The 17421-nt window shown below is 36.1% G+C and overlaps 4 protein-coding genes across 4 annotated transcripts; 2 read left to right on the plus strand and 2 right to left on the minus strand.

Moving 5' to 3' along the window:
- Positions 1-2208: 2208 nt before the first annotated feature.
- Positions 2209-2850, minus strand: LOC123196553. Its single transcript, XM_044610611.1, has one exon. The coding sequence runs from the start codon at positions 2848-2850 to the stop codon at positions 2209-2211; it is 642 nt and encodes a 213-aa protein (XP_044466546.1).
- Positions 2851-6009: 3159 nt separating this feature from the next.
- On the plus strand, positions 6010-6594 carry LOC123196554. The gene has a single exon (XM_044610612.1). It carries the CDS (start codon positions 6010-6012, stop codon positions 6592-6594), a length of 585 nt encoding a protein of 194 aa, XP_044466547.1.
- A 4241-nt stretch (positions 6595-10835) lies between these two features.
- LOC123195489 (glyceraldehyde-3-phosphate dehydrogenase A, chloroplastic) lies at positions 10836-12993 on the minus strand. The gene is made up of 4 exons (XM_044609219.1): positions 12769-12993; positions 12553-12666; positions 11863-12164; positions 10836-11739 (listed from the first exon to the last, which is right to left on the minus strand). The coding sequence occupies exons 1-4, from the start codon at positions 12808-12810 to the stop codon at positions 10992-10994; spliced, it is 1206 nt and encodes a 401-aa protein (XP_044465154.1). The 5' UTR covers positions 12811-12993; the 3' UTR covers positions 10836-10991.
- Positions 12994-15018: 2025 nt separating this feature from the next.
- Positions 15019-16222, plus strand: LOC123197025 (heavy metal-associated isoprenylated plant protein 36-like). Its single transcript, XM_044611205.1, has 3 exons — positions 15019-15121; positions 15205-15283; positions 15396-16222. Exons 1-3 carry the CDS (start codon positions 15098-15100, stop codon positions 16010-16012), a joined length of 720 nt encoding a protein of 239 aa, XP_044467140.1. The 5' UTR covers positions 15019-15097; the 3' UTR covers positions 16013-16222.
- The last annotated feature ends 1199 nt before the right edge of the window (positions 16223-17421 follow it).

The following is a 17421-nucleotide window of genomic DNA, read 5'->3' on the forward strand; positions in this document are numbered from 1 at the left end:
CAAAAGTACAAGCAGAGGATATTGATTGCTGGCTTTAATTTTCATCTGGATTCTGGATCGGAATTTGGGATCGTTATCAGAACCATGTCTACCATTCCGATGGAATTGAGTTCCATTGATCTCAAAGTCATGTACTGCAAAGATCTAAAAGGGTTCAATTTCTTTCAGAAACTTTCCGTCTATGCCCTAGTTTCAGTCGTCAGCGAGGATCCTGAGAAAAAATTGGACCATAAGCAGCAACACAGAACTCCAACAGACAAAGAGGGAGATGGGAATCCTGAATGGAAACATGAGATGCAATTTGATCTAAAGGGGGTTTCGTTTCATGGTTGTGATCATCTCTTTATTCACTTTGAACTGCGACATGAAGGAGTCATGTTTGGAGACAAAAATATTGGCGAAGTTCGTGTTCCTTGCAAGGATCTTATTCAAGACTCCAATGGCAGCTTCAAATTTGTTAATTATGAAGTTAGAACTACTGATGGGAAGCCAAATGGAGTTTTGTGTTTCGCCTACAAGGTAAACGGAACTGGGTTTCCAATTTCTCATCACCATCACCATCACCATCAGACGCCTGAGATTTTATATCCCCCAATAAATGTTCAACCTTCAGCCCCAGAAGTTCATATTCAGTCATCGGGGGTTTTATATCCCCCAATTAATGTTCATAGCTCAGCGCCAGAAGTTTTGTATTCCCCTCCCGTCACTTATTATCCTGCGTCGCCGCCGTTGCCTCCTCCACCACATTTTCCCCTTCCATATCTACCCCCTCCGCCACCGCTAATACCACCATCAATGGCACATGGGGAATTTTACCATCCTCCTCATCCGTCAGATTTCTATGGGTGGGCGCCTGAACCGCACATGGGTTTCTATGGCCCTCCTGCTGGACATTCACATTCATTCGGCCACGGGGAGGCATCTGCAACCCATATCCCAGCTTGGAGAGACGACCGTTCATCATCTTGGAATGGTAGGTGAGAATCATAGCATGTGATTGTGGTTAGAACTATGCTCTGTGTTTGTGATACTTTTGTCAAACTTTAGTTCCTCTGTTCATGTAAGTCTTGCCATCCCCATACCGCCATTATTGTTGATATCATCCGTAACAAATGCAAAAAGGAAAAAAATTATAATATGCACTAAAGAAGAGGATTCTGAAGACTAATTCCTGTTTATGCATTGTTCTTAATTGAATTTATTCTGAGTTTCCAATCTTTGCCAGAAATTGCCTACCAATTTAAATGAACATGTAATTTTTATATAATAAGCTGATAAGCGTCTAGCCTGGTTGTCCAAAGTGTTGACATTGCACCAACAATGGATTGAGGATTCCTCCAAGCCAACTAAACAAGACTAACCAGATATTAATAACAAAAGGCTTAAAAAATCAATGGAAAATACTAGACAAAATGGGCTCATCATTGGTTCATTTTTTTATCGAAGATAATGTCAGGACTCCAGCTCAATGTGGGGGTGCTTTCTGTTCTGTACACAACAATAACATTTAAACATGTTCAAAAGATTCTTGCTAAGCCCCACGTGGGTTTGGATTGTAATAGATGTGGAACCCATTTTCATGGCCTCTTTTGTGTTTGCTAAAACATGTTTGTTTGTTGGTGGCTTGGTGCTGCTGGTGGAATTTGGATCTCTCACGAAACTAAGATGCTGTGTCTTGTTAATTAAATTTGTTTTAGAAAATACCCCATTCATTAGCCTTCCTCTAATTTGTGCAGTTGTTTTAGTGTAGTTCATGGCCAACAATGTCCACAGCTCCCAATATTTTATTGCAGAGCCCTTCAAAGAGTACTTATTAGATATTGCAGAAGATTAAGCATTATGTTATCAATATACACATAGCGTTAGGTGAAATTGTGGGACTCAAAAGTCAATTGCACTGTAATGAAAAGCAAAAGGAAGAAGCAAAATATCATATCAAAAGCTCCCACCAAAAACATTAACACATTAACCCAATGACCAAGCTATGGATCCAATGAATGCCTCACCACCACCCAATTAATTCAAAGTTTATTCTTAAAATTCAACCTTCACAGACTAATACACCAACCCAATCGAAAAATTTAAGGCCAGACAAATTAAAAAGAAAAAAACAAATTTACTTCGGTAAATTCAAATAATGCAGAGAATATAGAACATGAAATTATCCATCTTTACAGGGAAAAAGATGAAGATTATGGTGGTAATTAGTTACTGCAATAGCTGCATATGGCTTTGTTTCCTTAATTGTTCATAAAACCTTCTGATGAACTCCTCAGCTTCATCATCAACCTTGTCATTTCCAGCAATTTCATTCTCTTCTTCTGATGAGTAATTTGAGATTCTTACATTGAAAGGGGAGGGAACCGGGCTACGCTTCTCTCCGGGGGCTAAATCGGTGGCGTCAAATCGGAAGTTGAACGTGTACTCAGGGGTTCTGGGCATCAAAATGACTGCCTTGGGCTCACCTTCAAAGACTCCTTCTTCTTCTTCTTCAAAAACCTCGGGAGGGTTGATGCAAGGAAAGTAATGGTGTTTGCGTTTTGACAAGTGGGAAAAAACAGGATTAGGGCTGTTGCTGCAAGAGAACTCGTACTCCTGTACGCCATAGCTACCACTTGTCGTGTGCCTAGAAATGTGTCTAGAATGGCGATGATCATGATGATGATGATGAAGAGAAATGAGATTACTGAAAGACTTCCTCAAAAGTTTCCCTCTTTTCATCATCAAATTCATGTCCATAATCAACTTCCTCTTCGACACCAATCCTTTCCTTATCATAAAGAAAGTGATCCTCAAAACATTCCATAGCTTCTTCGCTATCACAGAATTCACGTTACTATTCACCTTCATCGCAAAACATACAAACTTTCTGTAGTAATATATCACAAGTAAGAACACTAGAAATTAAAGATGGTTTTTTTTCCAAGGAGGGTTTTCTATTTTCTGCGGGGCTCTGATGGACCTCGCAGAAGAAGAAGAAAACCCTGGTGAGAAAAAATTGAAAGAGAGAAAGTGGACATATATAGACAAGATGAGGAGGCTGAAGGGTCATATTATATAATAAAATAAAAATTTATAAAAAGAGGGAGGGGAGAAGAAGAGTGGAAATTGAAGAGGGAGGTGGTGGGCAAGAAACAACATTCACCCAACAACCGCTCCCCCCCGCGTCCGTATGACTAAAAGAATGACAAAAACAAAAGTGCTTTCCGAAAACACATATAATAATACATTATACCGTTAACAAGGAGATTTCGAATATATAAATATATATATTTATATATATATTATAATATAATAAAATAATTTTAAATTAAAAATAAAATAATATTTAATTATATGATAATATATAAATGTGTATCTATTTATATAATTAATGTGGTCATTGTTTGTTGAGTCCATTACAGCTAACAGAGGAACGTGTTGTGTTGTGATGAAGGGGTAAGGAAGAGGGGTCTGTTTGGTAAATATAATGGAGTTGTTGCTTTTTCAACGGTTCACAATTTGAGTAAGGATCTGGTTTGGTACTTGTACTTGAGGGGAGCGTGTTTGATCGGCTGTATTAATTGGATTTTTGTCTGTATAATATCTTTACCTTCCATGCGGTTTTATTTTATATTAATTATGTGATTAATCTTTTTAACACAACTTTACTTATTAATTAAGCATGCAATTAGATCCAGAATGGGAAACTTCTGGATGATTCATCGAAGAGAAGAATGGGAAAGTTCATGGGTTTGAGAAAGGTGAAATGACAAAAAGTAGAGATTTTAGATATAAAAATTATAAGTTTAATTTTTTTTTATAATATATCTAGTTTAATAATTATAAGATCAATTATTATATTTAAGATTTGTTATATTTAATATGATTGGTTTGATTTTAAAAAAATTATTTAATTTTAATAAGATTTTTTTTTTTAAAGAAAAAAGTTTTGTGGGTTTGTTTTTTCTAACATTTGGTATTTCTGATTTAATTTCTTTGCCACCCAAAGTTTTAAAAGCTTTATAATTTACTCTTTCCCTCCAAAGGGTTCATTTTGATTGTTCTAAAATAGTAGTTGCCAAAAAAAGAATAAAGGGTCGATCTTAATATTTGACTATTCAATTTTTATTATTTGGGAAAACCTTTGGCTACTACTAGGTTTGAATCATTGAGAGAAGAGTTTTGTGTTCTATCTCTTTGAGAAATTCTTGCAGCAAACACAATAATACAATTTTGGTCTCTCAGTCTCATAAACTTAATACATCGTGATAGGATGTTGTAATTTCTGAACCGATTTTTGAATCGAAAACCGATGTTGTAACTTTAGAAAATATCATAAACACTTTTTAAAATTTAATATTTCTCATATGTATCCCTATTACATCTTCATTTCCTCTAAAAAAGTGTATTAATCTGTATCGATAAAAATATCATATTGTATGATATTTATTGTATCCACGATACGTTTATTATATCATATTAATTCGATATACTTCATAATACGTATCATTTATCTCTTGTATTATATCATATTATATTATAAAATCCATATTATATATCGCATGAAATTGACAACCATAACTATAAATATAACATTTGAAATACAAATATTCGGAAGCCAATTTTCACCCCATTTTCTCAGTTGTTCTCAATGAACATCTATCCTTCTCTCTTAAAAACAATGTGGTCGATCCTTGGGAATAATTGATAAATTTAATATATTATTTATTAGTACTATAGTTTTCTTTCAATTATTGGAGGCATTTCAATACAAGTTCTCTTACCAATGTATCACTTTAAATCCATCAAAATTAAAGTAATCTACTTTACTTATACTGGATTGGGTTTCTGCCCATACGCCATAATCATCAACAGTTGCTGTATTTATTATAGAATTCTAATTTAAGTTTAGGATAAGAATACCTTCTTCCATCGGATAATATGGACAGTTTAAAAAGAATTAGTTTGTAGTGGATGGGGGAAATGGAGGCAAGACATAATTTGATTGAATTATAAAAGGAAATTCTTCGAGGCTAAGTATTGGAATTGGAAAGGTGAAGAATGGATTCAAAGAATTTTTCAAATTACGTGAAGACGCCGGGTTTTAGATAATTATGACTGGCACAATTTCAGATGGTGGAAAAGCCAAAATCTGCTCAAATAATTTGAAGCAGAAGAAGTAGGTTGCTTGTGAAGCGGCGTTTTGAATTGAAAAAACAACACAGCCCAATTAAGAAAAGGCGAGAAAAGATAACACTGACACATAAAATTGGGGCGTCTGGGTGGTACTGTCCAAGTACCTGAGAAAAAGTGGCTTCTACAAAGAAACAAACATAAAGTTGTATGAGCACTTGGTGGGTTTTGCTTTAATCCACGGCTCTCTCTGTGTGGTGGGTTTTGCTTCTTCTTGTTCAATGTCTTATCCAGTTTGTATTGAATTGAAGGGGTTTGATAATTTGATTGTACTTTTTTTGTTAAGCATATCTTATTTGTGAAGAGATCTGCATAAACTGATTGTAATCTTGATGGTGATTGTGGATGGGTCTGGTTTACTTTCCTCTGGGCATTAAGAAAACCAGCTGAAGTGAAGTGGGGAGTCTCTTTCAGGAATATGAGAAATGTGAAAAATACAAGCGAACCTTAAAAAAAGATAAAGCCAGCACTTCTCCACTAAGAAACTTTGTTATTTTACAATTTTTAATATCAAACACAACACAACCTACCTGCTTCCGAAAATCCTTTAGCCAAATATTTATCTCCTGCAGTTTAGCCAACTGTCCCTCCCCACTACTTTTATCACTTTGCTTTTACTTTCTTTTGCTTCTTCTCTACTCCTCTCTCTCTGCTTCCCCCACCTATATCCATTCAACTTGACCCCATATGCCTTTACAAATTCCATTATATAAACCACTCTCCCCTCTTGTTCTCCTCCATGCCAAATCACAACTTTTCTTCAAATATTGAGTGCACTTTGATTAGTAAGCTCGTACAGTCTTGATTTTTCCATAGAAATTACAAAGTGAAAAGATGAAGAGCAAGGCTTCTGGATTCTTGAAGCAGATAATATCGGTGATAACTACAATTGCCAAGGCCAAGACACTGGCTCTCAAAACCAAAACCAGGGCCATCAAGACTCGGTTGATTATATTTTCCCTCTTGAGGAACAAGAAGATTCTGATGAGCTCCGTCTCTGACAAGCTGCGGGTTCTGATGGGGCAGCAGCAGCAGCACGAAAACAAGAAACAAGAAGATTCCGATCAAGCTTCAGGGAAGAACGCTATTGTGCTATATAATTCTCTGTCTCAAGAGTCTCTTCCCATTCCAACTCACACCGAATTCCTGGAGGATAATTTTGATTATGATGATGAAAATGGCAAGTATCCGGACCTTACCCACTCCCTGTTTGAAGCAGAAGATGTCGACTTTGAGGATCCTGGAGGGTCTGTGATAGACTTGGTGAAAAACTCAAAGCCAGAAGGGGAAGAGTTCAAACTGGAAGATGAGATAGACCATGTTGCTGAATTGTTCATAAAGAGGTTCCATCGTCAGTTGAGGTTACAGAAGCAACTTTCCTTCAAGAGGTATCAGGAAATGCTTGAAAGGAGCACCTAGTTTTCATTGTTTGATTCTGATTCTGTCTCACGGAGATTTGTTGAAATGGTGAAGGTCATGAAAAACCAACATGGACAAACGGTTCAATTATGTATTAAGTGTGTTTTATTGCCAATTAAAATTATGTTCATAGGTCAGAAATTTGTAGTTAAAACAGAGGGCTCCGCTGAATAAGAACAGTTGTGGCTCAATTTCATGGACCCATCTCTAGATATGCTTTTTTGTAATGTGTGTTTGTACCATGCAAAAATCCAACATTTAATTTAAATATAGAGTTATCACGTGTTAAAATATCAATAAAATTATAAGTATATATATCTTTTATAATAAAATTAATAATCAATCACATGATAACAAATTATAAATCATATTATTATGTAGTCTTATAAGAATTTCTTTGTCTAATTATATATATTTTAATTTTTATGTAAACATAAAAAATCCAGATTTAAAAAAAGAAAGAAACATTATCTAAACAAACATAATATTATTTGTCACTTCTATCTCTTATAAGCATGTTAAATGGGTTAGACTAGGTCACTACTTGGTCGAAGCATGAAAAAATAGTCTCACCTAGATAGACACTATTTGTATTGTAGTAGACCATATTAAGCTTGTACACTAGTTAGGCGGTGTCATGGCTTGACTTGGTTTGATCAAATATTGTGCCCAAAATATTAAAAAAATTAAAAATAAATAAATAAAATAATAATTATAATAAAAAAAAAAATTTAAATAAATGAGTCGGTTCGGTAAAAAACCCATAGGCTAACCCTATATGTAAGGTCGTTCTATGGGCCTAATGATTTTTGAGAGCCTGCTATTGTATGAACCTTGGGCCAGGCGGCCTATAGAGCCAGTGGGCTGTGGCAAAGCCGGCTTGGCATGGCCATTACCATGTCTGATCTCTAATTTTATTTTATTTAAATCTTAATATAAAATTTAATCAAAGGTAAGGTCAATAATTGGATAAGAGATACTGTTCAACAGTTCTGCCTAGCGTACCCTTTTGTACTTTCCTAGCGTCTTAATCTTTTTTTTTTTTTTTTTTTTCAATCTATGTGTGAAGGATCAACGCTGGAAATTATTTATTCTGAAAATGCACGTGGCAGACAGACATTTTACTCTCTTTTTTAAAAAAAATATATATTTGGAAATCATGCAGTAGAAGAAGTGAAGAATTAAATAGATAAGTAATTGTTTCAAATGGACATATATAATCTAGGCCAAAAGACCTGTTTCCACCCAGGGTTTTTTTTTTTTTTTTTAAATGTAACACCAAATTCCTACATATAAATTTTAAAAAATTTAAAATTTTATTTATGGGTCAAATTTTATTAAATTTTTTAATTAAATATAAGAAAAAATAGTTGTTTTAATAATAATATAAAAATATATAAAATTTATTATATTTTCTCTTAAGTTTTAAAAATTAATAATTTATTTTTTTCTAAATTTTTTTCAGTTTTGAAAAATCATATTTCTCCTCCCAAACCTAAGATAATTTTTTTCATCTCCTCAACTATCATCTCCGTTTTTAGTGACCATCGAATCCATCCTAAATTGTTATCGTCGAAGTCTTCTCATCTCTCCAACCACAAACAGTCAAATTTCATTAGGAAATCCATACAATTTGTTTGGACGCATTGTCCTCCAAACAAGGAGATCTCTTTGTCTAAATGATAACGTATCTAGAGGAAATTCAACAGTCCATGCCCAGAGAGGCGAGAAGACTTTGATGACAATAGTTTTGGGTGGATTCAATAGTTGCTAGAGATAGAGATGGTGACCAGCGAAGTGAAAAAAAAAAACTTTAGGTTTGAGAGGGAGGGGGAAAGGGGGGAATGTGATTTTCAAAACTGAAAAATTTTAAATATTAATAAAGTTGTTAGTTTTTAAAACCTGGAATGAGAGAATGGAATATAATAAATTATATATTTTTTAATATTCTTACTGAAATAACAATTTTACTTTTATAATTAACTGAGCGTTTTAACAGAATTTGGTTTATAGGTGAGATTTGGGTTTTTGAAAGTTGACGGATGTGACTTTAAGATTACATCAAACCTTGGGTGGGAACAAGGCTTTTGGCCTATAATCCAGCATGCCATGCATAAATCCATTCTCTGTGTGCAACAGTCACATCTACCATTCCATGCTAATTACAGACAAGAATAAAATTATAATAAAAACTCAAAAATACATTATGGGCATGCAGGGCACAAACAAATTAACAACAACAAAGCAAAGAGCTTATAATTTGTCCCAACAATTGGGCGGAGGTGGTGCTGGTGGGCTAGCTGCCATCGGAGCTTCCACAGACAAACGTGGAGGCTGCTGAGGCAGTGGTGGAATGGGGGGAAATGGTGCTGTTTGCCAAGCTGTCAGCAGAGCTTCAACAGACAAACTGTGAGACAGCTGATGCAGTGGTGGAGTGAGGGGAGATGGTGGTGTTGGCGGGGTTGCTGCCATCGGAGCTTGAATAGACAAGCATAGCTGCTGTCGAGGAGAAGAAGCCATGAGCCGCGTTTTGACGAAGAGTTAAGATCTAGGGAGAGTTGAAGATGTATTTATAATTGGGCCCAAGTACACCTGTAAGTTGTAACAGCTTACAGAATCACACAACAGTAAAACTGGTTTCCTGGAATATAAAGTGCAATGAAGAGATCCGAATAAGGTCTTAGTTCTGTTGTAGAAGTATTAGATACTCTCTACTTTTCCATAGAAATTAAATCTCTAATCCAAAGTAGATTCACTAATTGGTACTAAAACGGTGTCATTTCTAATGTAATGACCTCAACTTAAATCGAGAAAAAAAGTCTTACAACCATGGGAATGAGTAGAAAAACGGGTATTACTTAAAGTTATAATAATTGATCAGGTGTTCCATCTACTAGAACACCTGTTTTGTCACAATTATAATTCCTGTAGTTGGTAAAAATTAGGAGATACCATAAGATCTAGGCAGATTCTCAATTTACATTCTCTGCATTTTTTGCGAAAATAACTTGGAAGCTAGGGTTTTGAGAAGAATAAAAGGAAACTAACCCAAGATGTCAGCTATATTTGGTGGATTGATATGAGAACAGTGCTTTCTCTTCTTTCCCTACTTAGTTGTCAAGTTGTGTTCATGTTAATGATATTGTAGTATTTGCTTTATAGATGAACTAATGTTTTTCTACTATGATGATTTCATGATCGAAGTATGAACGTGTATAAGATTTTATTTTAATTGCTTAAAGTGAATTGTGTCTTGTTTAATCATCACTAATATAAAAGAGTTAAAATAAGTGAAACATCATATATATCATACATCTCAAAACTTCACTAGCCTTAAGAACCTCATTCAAACTCTCTCCACCATGAACAAAACGGGTAACTTGTTGTGCAAGTCTGCTAGGGATTTATCCAAGTCTCTTTATTTCTTTCTCCAACCCATCAATTTTCTCCAAGTCCAAGAAAGTAAGAATTTTGAGAAACCTAATCACATCAACATCCGGAGCAGAAAAAAAAACACTAATAAAATTTACGGAGAAATAACATTGATGAAAATTCTCAAATGATAACTTAAATGGTAAAAAAAAGTATAAATTCAAGTTTTTTTTAATGACATATTTAAATCAAACTCTTGACTTAGGTTGTAAGGTTAGCACTGGAATTGAAGTATGTATTATTTGATGTGGTTGATTTAATCCCAAAAGGGCAATTTAATCTGGGGGATTCCTTTTACCAGGAAAAAAAAAAACATTGATGGAGAGAGCCAAATGGCACCATCCTCTGATCTACCAAATTTGCTGCCATCACTCGAGCCAAAAAAGGTAGGGTCAAGCCATTGGCCTCATTATCATTATCTTGCTGCGAAATCTTGCGAAATAGCTCAGTACCAGCAGTTTAATTACCCCATTAATCACTTCCCCATTTGAACATTAACACCCTTGTTGTGGAACAGATAAAGAAAATCATATTCTTGCAATAACTGACAAGTAAACTGAGTGTAACTCATTCCTTGCTCTGATTCCAACCTCTATCTCACACTTAGCTATCATGGGGCCAATTCTAGCTAATCGACCCACTAGTTTGAGAAAATTCAGAAAGCGAATATCTTTCCATCAATCATAGTTTACTAGCTTTACGAGCAAGGTCCCTTGATAAATTGTGTCTCTTTCAAATCAGGAACAAGAAACAAAAAATGATGCAAAGGTGTTTCTTTCTGAGATAATGGACATCTAGGCTGCAGAGAGTTATCCAACAATGTGGAAGTAAAAATTTTATTGCATAATGACACAAGAGAAATGGTTGGTTCCTTCATATAGTTATACATTCTTGACAAAAATACAACTTTTAAAGCGGAGGCAACAAAAAATGAAAAACGACAGTGCAAATTACACCCAATCTCATCACTTCCACTTGTTGGCAACTATATCAGCCAAATCCACAACCCTTTGGGAGTAACCCCACTCATTATCATACCAGGCAATCACCTTAACCATATCATCTCCCATGACCAATGTGAGTGATGAATCAACAGTTGACGATACATCAGAGCACCTAAAGTCAACTGAAACAAGGGGCTCATCACAAACAGAAAGGATACCCTTTAGCTCCTTGTCTGCACTTTCTCGGAATGCTGCATTCACCTCTTCTGCAAACGTTTTCTTGGAGACTTGGACCACTAGATCAACAACTGACACATTTGGGGTTGGCACACGTAGGGCAATGCCATTAAGTTTGCCTTTGAGAGATGGGAGGACAAGGGCAACAGCCTTTGCTGCACCAGTTGAAGTTGGAACAATGTTGAGAGCAGCTGCTCTTGCACGTCTGAGATCGCGGTGGCTAGCATCAAGTAGCCTCTGGTCACCAGTGTATGAATGTGTGGTAGTCATGGTTCCCTTGATAATACCGAACTTCTGGTCAAGGACCTTGACAAAAGGGGCAAGACAATTAGTTGTACAAGAAGCGTTGCTGATAATGGGCTCATCCGGGTTGTAGGCATCAGCATTAACTCCAACAACATAGGTTGGAATGTCACCCTTGCCAGGGGCAGTGATGAGCACCTTCTTGGCACCTGCTTGAATGTGCTTGCCTGCACCATCCCTATCTACAAACACTCCAGTCCCTTCTATAACAAGATCCACACCCAAGTCCCTGAATCACAATCATCATTTCAATAAAATAGAAAATGTTGTTTAAGTGCTAAATTGGTTGGCATGTCAATAGTATGCACTTGAAATATGATAACTAAAAAGAGGAGAGAATAAACTAACTTACCCCCAGGGTAGATCAAGGGGGTTGCGGTTAGTGACAACCTTGATTACCTTGCCGTCTACGGAGATGGCATTGTCACCAACAGGTTTAACATTGGCATCAAAGATGCCTAGAGTGGAATCATACTTTAGAAGGTGGGAGGCTTGCTTGACACCTCCGGTGTCATTAATGGCAATGACGTCCAAGGGGGAGTCCTTGCGTCCGTGCCAGCACCTCAAGAAGTTCCTCCCAATCCTACCAAACCCGTTTATTGCCACCTTTAGCTTTGCCTCAGCTGCGCCTTTCCTGTATGCACTGCTTCCTGCCTGTGTGATCTCAATAGTCATGAATGAGTAAATGACCCAAATACAATAATTAACAAACTTCAAACAATGACAGATGTCCATAACATATTACAGAATTTGAAGCACTCCAAATTCATGAAAAAGATTTGAAGACAGGCAGACATTGGTAGGATATGCTTAATTCTGGAAAGGTTCTACAGGAATAGAACCTAATCGATGTAGGATTGTGGGACATAGTAGCTATCATTTAATGTTTGCTATATTATATAGTAATAGTGAAAACAGTAGCAGAAGCCATGCAATAAAATTGTTAAACTAACTGAAAATATTTTGACAGTTTACAGTTGACAGGTAAAATAGAAGAAAACCTGGGGGAAGGGTAAAGAGTTAAAAGAACAAGTGCACTCACAGCACAAGTCTGGAAAGCAATGACTGAAAGGAAATCCTCTGAAGTTTTCCTGGTAAAGGGAAGGCTTGCAGAGTTGCGTAAACCAGAGAAATCTGAAAATCCCTTTCCATTAGCCTGCAAGACATATAAACAAATATTCACTTTAACAAAAATAACCCAACAAGAACTTACACATAAAACTGATTAAAAAAACTAGTTAAGTGAAATGAAGTGAACCTGAAGACCTGGTTTGGCTACAGAGAAAGTAGCCGAAGCCATGTTGATAATGGGAGAAACAAGGCAGATACCTAGGACGGAGTTGTAGCAGGAAAGACAGACGTGAGAAATGCTGAGAAGATTATAATGTGATCAAATGATGAAGTGGGTAGGAGTGAAATGGTGGATGAGATTTGTGGATAGACTCTCATCCAACGTATGGTTGTAGTTTGTGGCTAGTGTTAGGGTCTCTCAATCTCTATAACTATTTCAATTTTCGTCATATGACTCCATCTGTTTTTAAATGTTTGGTTCTAGTGGGCCAACCTACCGCCATTTCGGTCTGTGGATGAAATTTCATAGCAAATATTGGATAATTTACTCTTTACCTTATTCAGTAATTATCAGTTAACCTTGATTTGACCCTTCACTGTTATAAATATAATTTTTAGCTGTTTGACTACTAATATAAGATTGGTATTGTAAACGAAACTTTACTCAATACTTGTAGTTGTTTGAAAGAGGCTTTTGGCTGTATGTGAAAGAACAGAGAGACATTTTTTCTTCTAATGTGTTATGGGAAAAAATGAGAGCCATTGAATGGAGTACTCTTTGTGTTTGCAGCTGGAATATCCCAACTCTTTTATTGTAGATCCTTGAATAAGTCCAACTTAGGATGTGACTTGTCAAAAGATGAACTGTGTATAGCCACTTAACTCTCAGAACTTTACTTCCCGACTGTAGAATAATTTGATGAGAGGCTATAGTGGCCTTTCTTTGTTTGGCTTGTCATGAGCTTTTGGTTTTTGTTATCCTTCTTCTCAGCCACTTAATCATCATCCACCACCATTTTCTGCACCATCTTTAGCTTCCTTCTTTATATATATGATATATCCCTTAGATAATGAAGAAATATCTATACAAAGTACTATAATACTCAGGAGAGTACTATATGTATGGTTTGTTTTGTTTTTTATTATTATTATTATTATTTTTGGTTGTTTAATGGTCATAATTATAATACCCTAACAACAATAGAATCAAGAATGCTTGCACATGCACTGGCTATTAATTAAGCTTTGTAAAATATGCCTGGAGAAGCCTGATAATAAAGCAAGGAATCAGTAGTTCATTTTCATTAAATATACACTCCAAAACAAAACAGAACTCAGACATGTGGCTGTCATTAGAACAAAGTAAAATTACTGGCCACTGTTGGATAGAAAATTTGCATAAAAAAGAGAAAGAATTGAGTTCAAATTCAAAAGAAGCAAAGGCTGGGCATGGGGAACAAAATTTTATAGCAGAATATTCAAGTAAAACCTAGGTAGTCTCAAATAAACAAGAGAGAGTTGAAAAAGTACAGTACCATTTGAGAGAAGAGGTGTCTGGTCTCAACTCAAACACATAAGGTCGACCCCAGATGAACAAATCGAACAAATCCCAGTTGTATATAAATCTATGAGTACAGATTCCCTGCACTTGCTAACCCTTTGATGAATTCAGATTGCATATGATGTGATTTAAAGCTACTTCCAGTCTATTCATTTTATGGCACACTATTTTCAGTGCGTTTGTGTATATTTTATATTATGGAATCAAGCATTGTTAGCTTAGCTTCAAATCTCTTTTTCTTTCATTTGTTTATTCACCGTTTTAGGTTCAAACCCAATTGAAGTTGGACTGCTTCATCTCTTTTGTTTTCTACAGAAATATTTTATGTCAATCAGTCCAGGTGGATGGCTCTCATTCCCCTGCAACACAAATATCAGATAAAGCAAACATAAAGTCAGAGTTTATGACTGATTTAATATTTAATTAATACTGATTACAGAGTCCTTGTTGTCATTACCAAACTACCAATCCACCAGAATAAACCAAAGAGGATAAGTTTGTTATTATACTGGTATTGGGCCACCAGAGTTGCATTATTTTTTTTTTTCTAGGTGATTCTTAGAGCAATATCAAGTTTCTGGTAATGAGCCGTCAAGTGTTAAAAGGCTCAATGTACCTAAAGGTACAAATATGGTTTAAGTTACATGGAGGTGTTACAAAAAAGAGAGGAGAAAAGAATTTGTGGACGTTCAAAGAAGGGTGAGGTTGCCTTTTTTTGCTTGCAGAGAAAGCTAATGCTTTTTGGGTTGGAACAACATCTAAATAAATATTTATATATTGTTAAAAAAATATAATAAAAATTCCACTACGTGTTGACCCTACGTTTGAAGATTGGGGGCCATATAAATACCTTCAAACGGTCCAACAAGTAGTTGCAAAGATAGCTTTTCGTTTTGCAGTTTCCCTCTCCTTTATTCTTGCAGCAGCCCTTTGGATTCTGTAAGCTACTATAAGCATGGCAAAAGAAGCTGAGTTAAAGGTGCTATATCCTGACAACTACTCTTAGTCTCTGCATTCCAATTCTTAGTTTTTTCTTCTTCTAAAACTTAATTTGCATTGCAGAAGATCGAACTGAGGGTTTCGGTCAATTGCTGTGACGGTTGCAAGAGGAAAGTTAAGAAGGCCTTGCAGGGCGTTGAAGGTAACAACTACAAGCCAATGCTTAGCCTTCAGTTTTCTCTTTTGTTTGTTATTTTTCAAGTACTGGAGGCTGCTTCTTTCCTTGCTGATTTATCTGGGAACATATTTATCAGGAGTGTTGAAGACAGAAATCGATCCTGTGCAGCCCAAAGTGACCGCCTTGGGAAATGTTGATGCAAAAATTTTGATAAAAAAGCTTCTAAAAGCTGGAAAGCAAGCAGAACTATGGAGCAATGAGAATCAAAACGCCGTCAGGGAAAAGAAAGAAGTAGAAAACAAGCCCACATCAGAAGAAAAAGCAAAATCAAAACCCGAGTGTGAACAAGCAAAAGCCACAGACTCATGCGCCAAAACAACTGATCTTAAAGCAAGCAACAATGACGGGGATGGAAACATAGATAAAACTACCAAAAAGGAAACCACTGGAAATTCCCCCACTTCTGAAGTAACTAAGCCAGAAATGAAGGGCATCATATATCCAAACAGTTTGAATGATGTTGGTAATCTCAGAACGAATAGTCAGTGTTATTACATGGTTGAGCCATGCCCAATGGCAATACCATTTTATGCAATACCTTCATACACAAGTGATCCTCTTCTTCCAACATGTTATGCCCAGCAGTATCACTGCCCAGAAAGGCCAGTCTTTCACCCATCATTCCAGGGCCTGGCAACACAATTCGGGGATTATTTTAGCGACGATAACACCGTAGGATGCTCAGTGATGTAGGTTCTGAGGCGGGGATTCAATTTCAATGGATTATTCATTTGAAGGGAGAATCAATAGTTCTTTTTTTGTAATCATCTTCGTAGGGACGTCAAGTATAATATGTATGATTACCTAGATCAGTCTGCTACAATCCGTTCTGTAGGTATGATTTGCAGAGGATTCCCAAGCCTGAATCAACAACGGTAATGGCTCTGGGCATCCCATTTTACTCCTGGCAATTTAACTAACAAAAGCCTTAAATATTCATCATTATACAGTAGCTTGACTGAAGGTGAACAAGTGCGATGGCTTTTAAAATTATATACGTCGCAGGAAAGGATTAAAAATAAAATCGAGATTGGAATCTTTTCGGTGCAGCCAACCAGTGATCACATTTCGTGAAGGCTCTTTAAAATCAAACTATCAAAAGGGCATGTCAACTTGGAATAATTCCAGGATAGGGATTGAAGTGTATCTTCAGAAGTGGAAGCCCAATCTTACCTGATAAACTTAACTACTACCACAAGGCAAGTTTTTGTGACACCAGAAAGAACCCACAGTCAAAACAAGACCAATTTACCATATATTTAAGTTAAATTTTGCAATTTACTCTTATCAATTACATCATAGAAGCCCAGCCACCAAACCGAAAAAATTGGTTTGGTCAAAATCTTAATCAATAACCAAATCGGTTTTTCAATTATCCTATTTTTTGATCTGGTTATCAGCTTATATATTTTTTAACAATAAAACTATGTGTACCCATTTTGGGTATACAAATGTGTACACATTTATGTGTCATTATGTGATTGGATGATTTTGAATTAAGAATAAAACAATAACCAATCATATGATGACACATGAGTGTGTATACATTTGTGTACCCAAAATAGGTACACATAGTATTGCTTTTTTTTTAAACACCCCCAGGATTGCTACTGTTCAAGGTATTTCACTCCAAACTGACGCCAAATGAAATGACGAAGCAGACCAGCCAAACAGAAGCACATGGCCATACCACCAGCCAATCACAGTGGTGTGGCTTCTCTTCTCTTCACTTCTACCCTTCTAACAAAAATCAACAGTTCGGAGTTACTGAATTTCATTGGTACTGAGGTGTGGTGCGCTGCCATGTTGTTAATAGTGAGCGTCTTGTGCCTCATAGCAACTGAGTTATGTTATACTCGAAACTGAACGTTATGGTCAGTTTCCAGATCAATTCCGATTTCTTAAAGGGAGGAAACTGAATCAGAACCTACCGGCTCCCCTATAATTAGAATAAATATCTACTGGTTTGAGGTAAGAACCAAAAATTCAGTTCTAGCTGCAGAATTTGATCACAACAACAAAGCTGTAGCTTTAAATACAAAATCCCTAGGATGACTGAACATCCAGTAAAGGCCAATTATGAAGCCATTGAAGACCAATTT

The sequence above is a fragment of the Mangifera indica genome, chromosome 14, assembly GCF_011075055.1.
Source record: "Mangifera indica cultivar Alphonso chromosome 14, CATAS_Mindica_2.1, whole genome shotgun sequence".
Lineage (NCBI taxonomy): Eukaryota > Viridiplantae > Streptophyta > Magnoliopsida > Sapindales > Anacardiaceae > Mangifera > Mangifera indica.